We start from the raw sequence: 9,298 nt of genomic DNA, 5'->3' as shown, positions 1-9,298 counted from the left end.
CGTTTTGGCTTCTCATTCCTAATAATTAAAAGTAGACAAACTACTGCCTGTTTTTTTATACACCCAGTTAGATTTCTAAATTTTCTTTTTAATCCACCTCAGGGCTTAGTCACAGCATGCGGGAGCTTCCGTTCCATGGCGAGGAGATCTTTTTCTTGCCATGCACGAGCTCTCTAGCTGTGTCACCCTGGCTTAGTTGCTGTGCGGTATGTGGGATCTTAGTTTCCAGAACAGAGCTTAACCTCTGTCTCCTGCATTACAAGGCCAATTCTTAACCATTGGACCTCCAGGGAGTCCCCTCTTCATTGTTTAGTTGTTGGAGGAAAAAGAAAGGGAAGTAGTATTTTGTGATGCGTTAAAGTTATACGAAGCGTTCCATGCAGTGTCTGAAATTTCACAGTCTGTAAATAAAGGGTTAGTGGAACACAGCCATGCTCACTTATTTGCATACAGTCTGTGACTGCTTTCGGACTACAATTCTCAAGGCAGAATTGAGTAGTTCAGACTCTCAAAAGTGTAAAATGTTTATTCCCTGGCTTTAACAGAAAAAAGTTTACCAACCCCTGATTTAGATGAAAAGTTCCCCTCTTTACCACCTTCCGTTCACCTTCCATTCATCTTCCATCTTGGCCCTGTTACAGCAATGTTGCCCTAAAACCCGGCAACCTCTGGTTTTAGAATGTACTTGTATTGTTTCATAGATACATGGTACTCCAAATTGTCAGGCTGTAATGGAAAAAATGGAGTTGAAAATGACAAGTTCTATGAAGCTTGTCTAAGGAGCAGAGTTGTCATTTGTTTTTTTCCACCATAATATTTTTCCTTCCTCCAACCTGGAATGCTGAGGCTCTAGACTGCATTTCATTCACTCCAGCACGTGTCTACTGAGAGCAGATACAGGCAAGACACTGAGTATACTGGTTAATTCCACCCCTCATTGTGGTCTCCCAGGATCATGACATAGAAGTCATGGATGGAAAGATCCACAGAATTTAACTAGACAGAGAAGGGAGGTGCTGAGAGGTGATGGTGATGGCTGAGGAGTGGGGTGAGTCAGATGGCCTTCAGTTCAGTTCAGTGGCTCAGTCGTGTCCACCTCCTTGCGACCCCATGGACTCCAGGCTTCCCTGTCCATCACCAATTCCCGGAGCTTGCTCAAACTCATGTCCATCAAGTCAGTGATGCCATCCAGCCATCTCATTCTCTGTTGTCCTCTTCTCCTCCTGCCCCCAATCTTTCCCAGCATCAGAATCTTTTAAAATGAGTCAGTTTTTCACATCAGGTGGCCAAAGTATTGGAGTTTCAGCTTCAAATCAGTCCTTCCAGTGAACAGTCAGGACTGATCTCCTTTAGGATGGACTGGTTGGATCTCCTTGCAGTCCAAGGGACTTTCAAAAGTCTTCTCCAACACCACAGCTCAAAAGCATCTATTCTTTGGTGCTCAGCTTTCTTTGTATTCCAACTCTCACATCCATATGTGACTAATGGAAAAACTATAGCCTTGACTAGATGGGCCTTTGTTGGCAAAGTAACATCTCTGCTTTTTAATATGCTGTCTAGGTTGGTCACAACTTTTCTTCCAAAGAGTAAGCGTCTTTTAATTTCTTGGTTGCAGTCACCATCTGCAGTGATTTTGGAGCCCAAAAAATAAAGTCTGACACTGTTTCCACTGTTTCCCCATCTATTTACCATGAATTGATGGGACCAGATGCCATGATCTTAGTTTTCTGAAGTTGAGCTTTAAGCCAACTTTTTCACTCTCCTCTTTCACTTTCATCAAGAGGCTCTTTAGTTCTTCTTAGCTTTCTGCCATAAGGGTGGTGTCATCTGCATATCTGAGGTTATTGATATTTCTCCCGGCAATCTTGATTCCAGCTTGTGCTTCATCCAGCCCAGCATTTCTCATGATGTACTCTGCATATAAGTTAAATAAGCAGGGTGACAATATACAGCCTTGACATACTCCTTTCCCAATTTGGAACCACTCTGTTGTTCCATGTCCGATTCTAACTGTTGCTTCTTGACATGCATACAGATTTCTCAGGAGGCAGGCACCTCTCAGGAGGTGGTCTGGTATTCCCATCTCTTTCAGAATTTTCCACAGTTTATCATGATCCACCCAGTCAAAGTCTTTGGCTTAGTCAGTGAATCAGAAGTAGATGTTTTTCTGGAACTCTCTTGCTTTTTCGATGATCCAGAGGATGTTGGCAATTTGATCTCTGGTTCCTCTGCCTTTTCTAAATCCAGCTTGAACATGTGGAAATTCACGGTTCACGTATTGCTGAAGCCTGGCTTGGAGAATTTTGAGCATTACTTTACTAGTGTGTGAGATGAGTGCAATTGTGCGGTGGTTTCAGCATTCTTTGGCATTGCCTTTCTTTGGGATTGGAATGAAAACTGACCTTTTCCAGTCCTATGGCGACTGCTGAGTTTTCCAAATTTGCTGGCATATTGAGTGCAGCACTTTCACAGCATCATCTTTTAGGATTTGAAATAGCTCAACTGGAATTCCATCACCTACACTAGCTTTGTTTATAGTGATGCTTCCTAAAGCCCACTTGACTTCACATTCCAGGATGTCTGGCTCTAGGTGAGTGATCATACCATGATTATCTGGGTTGTGAAGATCTTTTTTGTATAATTCTGTCTGTTCTTGCCACCTCTTCTTAATATCTTCTGCTTCTGTTAGGTCCATACTATTTTTGTCCTTTTTTGTGCCCATCTTTGCATGAAATGTTCCTTGGTATCTCTAATTTTCTTGAAGAGATCTCTGAAAGTGAAAGTCGCTCAGTCGTGTCCAACTCTTTGTGACCCCATGGACTATACAGTCCATGGAATTCTCCAGGCCAGAATACTGGAGTGGGTAGCCTTTCCCTTCTCCAGCAGATCTTCCCAACCCAGGAATCAAACCGAAGTATCCTGCATTGCAGATGGATTCTTTACCAACTGAGCTTGCCTCCTGTACAATGTCACTAACCTCTGTTCATAGTTCTTCAGGCACTCTGTCAATCACATCTAACCCCTTGACTCTATTTGCCACTTCCACCGTATGATTGTAAGGGATTTGATTTAGGTCATACCCGAATGGTCTAGTGGTTTTTCCTACTTTTCTTCAATTTAAGTCTGAATTTGGCAATAAGGAGTTCATGATCTGACCCATAGTCAGATTCTGTTCTTATTTTTGCTGACTACATAGAACTTCTCCATCTTCGGCTGCAAAGAATATAATCAATCTGATTCTGGTATTGACCATCTAGTGATGTCCATGTGTAGAATCATCTCTTGTATTGTTGGAAGAGGGTGTTTGCTATAACCAGATGGCCTTAGAATTGCCTGGATGGTAGCGGGAGGGACTGCAGATCACCTGAGAGAGGTTGAGGAGGGAGAGAATGGAGAAGAGAGAAGTAGGTGTGGGAGTGGGAAGTCAACGGTGAATTCAGGCTTAGACATACTGATGTAGAATGCCAGGTTCATTAATGATGGCTCTCAGCAGAGGCAATTATGGGGACAGGATTATGTTGCACAGAAGGGTAGGTTATAAGAAGACTGGCTGTTTTCACGTTTGTCTTTCTTGTTTTAAGTACAGTTGATAGTTGATTTATAATATCATGTTAGTCTCAGGTGTACAGCACAGTGCTTCAGTTATATATATATATATATATATATATTTCAGGTTCTTTTCCTTTATAGGTTATTACAAAATATTGAGTGTGGTTCCCTGTGCTACTACAGTAGGTCCTTGTGGTCAGGTTTGTCTTATAGCCCAGTAAAAGGTAAGGAGTTGGTTCAGGGCCATGTGGCTGCTGAAAAGGGAGTTTGGTCTTGAAGTAAATGACTAGGCTTGTATAAGATGATTCACACAACAAAAGGATGGTTGTCTTCATAAAAAGAGCCGCTATACAGGTGACACCTCGAACCAACTCACCCCACGTGGTGAAGCACCTTTTTTTTTTTCCAGATCAGCACTCTGTTCTCCTTTAGCTATTGTGTCTCTAAAGTAGCTGTTTTATGATGAGAATTAAGGTAAAGAAGTAGACTGCTCCATGTATTTATTTATTCAACTTTGTATTTTGTATTGGGATATAGCCAATTAACAAACAATGTAACGAAGGGACTGGCCATACATACCCAAGTATCTGTTTTTCCCCAGACTCCCCTCCCATCCAGGCTGCCACCGAGCAGTGAGCAGAGTTCCCTGTGCTCTACAGTAGGTCCTTGTTGGTTATCCGTTTTAAATGTAGCAGTGTCTGCATGTCCATCCCAAACTCCCTAACTATCCCTTCCCCATATCCTTACCCCCAGCAGCCATAAATTCATTCTCTTAAGCCTGTGAGTCTCTGTTTTGTAAATTCATTTGCATGATTTTTTTTAAAATATGGATTCCATATATAAGGGCTGTCATAGGACATCTCTTCTTCTCTGTCAGACTTACTTCACTTAGTAAGTAAGTCTAAGGTCCATCCGTGTTGCTGCAGATGGCACTATTTCATTTTTTAGAAGATTAGTTAGTTTCGACCGCACCGGGCCTTCGTTGCTGTGCGCAGGCTCTCTCCAGTTGTGGCGAGTGGGGGCTACTCTGGTCGTGGCGCGCAGGCTTCTCGTGGCGCTGGCTTCTCTTCCAGCAGCGCATGGGCCCTGGAGCACACGGTCTTTAGTAGTTGTGGTACACAGGCTTGGTTGCTCCACGGCATGAGGAATCTTCCTGGATCAGGGGTCACACCCATTTCCCCTGCCCTGGCTGGCAGTTTCTTAACCACTAGACCACCAGAGAAGTCCCAGAATGCTCCATTTTTTAACCCAGTTGCTACAAAGCTTCCTTGTATATTCCCACCCCTTGGAAAATGAAGGGAAGCAAAATGAATCTTTTATTTGTAATTAGACTGCATATCTGTCAGTTAGAACTGAAGCGTTTTTATAACTTAAGACCTAACTGGTATATTAAATACAAAAACACACACATGGGTATGTGAGATAGAAGTTCGGTGGCAGCAGAGAGCCTGTTAGTGACACGCCCGTTGCATATTATTGTACAGATGTGCTATAGGTTCAGGATCAACATAAATGGTTGGGAGGTTTATTAGGTAGGGGAGGATAGCCATTTAATTCCTGTCTTGCTGAGTGGTGTCATTCCTATTCCTTCATGAGTACTTTTTATTTAAAGGTCTGCAAACCACGCAAAATAGCCGATTCTATGCCATCTCTGCACGGTTCAAACCATTTAGCAATAAGGGGAAGACTCTGATCATTCAGTACACAGTGAAACATGAGCAGAAGATGGACTGCGGAGGGGGCTACATTAAGCTGTTCCCTGCAGACGTGGATCAGAAGAACCTGAATGGGAAGTCCCAGTACTATATTATGTTTGGTGAGTTTCGATAGTACTGACAACCATTTCTGGTGATTTTTGAAAACCTTTCCACTTATAGGATCCTTAGATCGACTTTGCTCAAGTTGTGTTGAGAAAATCTAACTAAAGGTTTTTAGTGCTGTTAAACCTAATTAATTTGGAGGAGGGCATGGCAACCCACTCCAGTATTCTTGCCTGGAGAATTCCATGGACAGAGGAGCCTGACGGGCTACAGTTCTTGGGATCACAAAGAGTCGGACATGACAAGCACCTTAGCATGCCCCCACACAGATTTAATTAATATAGCAGAAAGGCAACTGTACCATTCTATTGTTCTGGGGAGAAATTTATTTATCCAACATTTATATAGCCCAGGTATTTTGAATGCCTCAGGAATGTATACCTTGACCATGGGCCATGTCAGCCCAAAGCCTGTGTGTATTATGGCTGGTGAACTAAGGATGGGTTTTTAACTCTTTTTTTGGCTACACTGCATGGCTTGCAGGGTCTCAGTTCCCCAACCGGGGACTGAACCTTGGCCACGGCAGTGAAAGCCCAGAATCCTAACCACTAGGTCCCCAAGGAACTCCTAGGTTTTTAACATTTTTGAATGATTAAAAAAAGGACAGTACTTTTGATCCATAAAAATAATAGACACTCAGATTTCAGTGTCCACAAGTGAAGTCTTAATTGGAATGCAGCCTCACTCTGTTCATTCACATCTTGTCTGTGGCGGCTTTCAAGCAGCAGTGGCAGAATTGAATGGTCATGACAGAGAATATGTAGTTCACAAAACCAGAACTATTTACTGTCTGGCTCCTTACATAAAAAGCTTGTTGATTGCTGCTGCTGCTACTGCTAAGTTGCTTCAGTCGTGTCTGACTCTGTGATCCCATAGACGGCAGCCCACCAGGCTCCCCCATCCCTGGGATTCTCAAGGGAACACTGGAGTGAGTTGCCATTTCCTTCTCCAATACATGAAAGTGAAAAGTGAAAGGGAAATCGCTCAGTCGTGTCGACTTTCAGCGACCCCATGGACTGCGGCCTACCAGGCTCCTCGGTCCATGGGATTTTCCAGGCAGAGTACTGGAGTGGGATGCCATTGCCTTCTCTGTGGTGACTGCTAGAATACATTTAATGTCTCATAACACCAGGAGTAATTAACATCTGTGCTGGAATTGGGAAGGGACCACATTTGGCTATAGGAACCAGACATAACTGAAGTGTGTGGATTCAAAAACCTTTAAGAATGAGGATTCTGGGAAGATGGGGGAAAAGGAAGCACCAGGAATCTGTCTCCCCACCTAGACAACAGTTGCACTGGCAGAATCTTTCTGATGTAACTATTACGGAACTCTGCAGTCAGTGGAAGTATTGCACCTCCCAGCAGAAGACTGGGGAGGTCACCGGCGGTGAATTTCAGTTCTTTGCCTGGTAGTACCTACCCATCTCCCACCTCTAGCCACATGGCTGACAGACAGCTGTGCACCCTGTTCCTGGAGCAGCTTTTACTGGGACCAGGGTAGGCAAAAAGGATCCTGTCCTCCAAATAACAAAGATCTGAGGTCCAATGGCTGATTCCTGCTTCTGATGGTAGAGGCACAGAAAAACAGATGGCCAGCCATTGTTGTTACATCTCCATACATTGTTGTAAGCCTCTTCTCTTCCCCCTGAAATGAATCCCAGGGGACTAAAAGGGCTAGAACCCTCCCCTCCCACTCTTCATTTTTCACCTTTCCCCCTTTAGGAAACTAGGCGTTAAAGATTAGGACATTAAAAAGACAAATGCATATGCAAGGGAAACTAAAAAGTGACTGCACATACCCAGGAAAACACTCAGAAAAAAGCCTGAGAAAACCCTATTTATGTCCCAGGCTGACCCTTGGTACAGAGTGAGCCTTCAACAAATCAAGCAAAAAACCAAAAACAACAAAGCAAAGCCTACAGAAGGAGGAGAATCCAATTTCCAGAGTTAACATTAGCCTCAAATGTCCAGTGTTTAGCAAATAATCACAAAGTATACAAAGAAGCCAGAAAGTATGGCCCACTCAAATGAAAAAAAAAAAATCAATATGAACTGTCCCTGGTAAAAAGACCTAATGACAGACCTGTTAGACTTAAATATCTGTCTGAATGACTCTCAAAGAACTAAATGAAGATGTAGTGAAAGTCAAAAATATGAGAAAATGGAAATACAGTAAGGAGATAGGAAAAAAGCGAAAAAAAAATAGAAGAAGAAAGAAAGAAAGCCAAGGATATGGTAAACTTAACAAGAACCCAAAATCAAATTCTGGAGTTAGAAAGTACAACGGACATGAAAAGTTCACTAGAAGAGTTAAAGGCAGGTTTGAGCATATAGAAGAAAGGATCCAAGAACTTGAAGACAGGTTAGTGGAAATGATTAAGGCTGAGAAGCAGAAAGAAACAAGTCTGAAGGAAAGCAAGCAGAGCCTAAGGGGCCTATAGGACACCATCAAACAAACCAACGTATGCACTGTGGGAATTGCATAAGGAGAAGAGAAACAATGGCCTTACAAATAACTGTGAAAAGAGAAGCGAAAAGCAAAGGAGAAAAGGAAAGATATGCTCATTTGAATGCAGAGTTCCAAAGAATAGCAAGGAGAGATAAGAAAGCCTTCCGAAGTGATCAATGCAAAGAAATAGAGGAGAACAATAGAATGGGAAAGACTAGAGATCTCTTCAAGAAAATTAAAGATACCAAAGGAACATTTCATGCAAAGATGGGCTCAATAAAGGACAGAAATGGTAGGGAACTAATGGAGGCAGAAGATATTAAGAAGAGGTGGCAAGAACACACAGAAGAACTGTACAAAAAAGATCTTCACGACCCAGATAATCACGATGGTGTGATCACTCACCTAGAGCCAGACATCCTGGAATGTGAAGTCAAGTCAAGCTAGTGTGGGTGATGGAATTCCAGTTGAGCTATTTCAAATCCTAAAAGATGATGCTGTGAAAGTGCTGCATTCAATATGCCAGCAAATTTGGAAAACTCTGGAGCGACTTCACTTTTACTTTTCACTTTCATGCATTGGAGAAGGAAATGGCAACCCACTCCAGTGTTCTTGCCTGGAGATTCCCAGGGACGGGGGAGCCTGGTGGGCTGCCGTCTATGGGGTCACACAGAGTCAGACACGACTGAAGTGACGCAGCAGCAGCAGCAGCAGCAGCAGCAGCAGTGGCCACAGGACTGGAAAAGGTCTGTTTTCATTCCACTCCCAAAGAAAGGCAATGCCAAAGAATGCTCAAACTACCGCACAAATGTACTCATCTTACATGCTAGTAAAGTAATGCTCAAAATTCTCCAAGCCAGGCTTCAACAGTATATGAACCGTGAGCTTCCAGACATTCAAGCTGGATTTAGAAAAGGCAGAGGAACCAGAGATCAAATTGCCAACATCCGTAGGATCATCGAAAAACTAAGAGAGTTCCAGAAAAACATCTATTTCTGCTTTATTGACTATGCCAAAGCCTTTGACTGGGTGGATCACCACAAACTGTGGAAAATTCTCAAAGAGAAAGAAATACCAGACCACGTTACCTGCCTCTTGAGAAACCTGTATGCAGGTCAGGAAGCAACAGTTAGAGCTGGACTTGGAACAACAGACTGGTTCCAAATAGGGAAAGGAGTACATCAAGGCTGTATATTGTCACCTTGCTTATTTAACTTATACTCAGAATATATCATGAGAAACGCTGGGATGGATGAAGCACAAGCTGGAATCAAGATTGCCCGGAGGAATATCAATAACCTCAGATATGCAGATGACACCACCCTTACAGCAGAAAGCTGAGAAGAACTAAAGAGACTCTTGCTGAAAGTGAAAGAGGAGAGTGAAAAAGTTGGCTTAAAGCTCAACATTCAGAACACTAAGATCATGGCATCTGATCCCATCACTTCATGGCAAATAGATGGGGAAACAGTGGAAA

At 42.9% G+C, this 9,298-nt stretch overlaps 1 protein-coding gene across 1 annotated transcript in view; it reads left to right on the top strand.

Moving 5' to 3' along the window:
- The window catches only part of CALR3 (calreticulin 3), a 26,449-nt gene that overhangs the window by 1,739 nt on the left and 15,412 nt on the right, over positions 1-9,298 (top strand). The window contains exon 5 of the mRNA XM_010845671.1: positions 5,162-5,365. Within this exon, the coding sequence (XP_010843973.1) occupies positions 5,162-5,365 (204 nt within the window). The remainder of the gene's footprint in view (positions 1-5,161; positions 5,366-9,298) is intronic.

The sequence above is a fragment of the Bison bison genome, unplaced genomic scaffold (genome assembly GCF_000754665.1).
Source record: "Bison bison bison isolate TAMUID 2011002044 unplaced genomic scaffold, Bison_UMD1.0 scf7180017864221, whole genome shotgun sequence".
Taxonomy (NCBI): domain Eukaryota; kingdom Metazoa; phylum Chordata; class Mammalia; order Artiodactyla; family Bovidae; genus Bison; species Bison bison.
The sequence above is the reverse complement of the archived record's forward strand: the minus strand, read 5'-3'. Positions and strand labels throughout refer to the sequence as shown.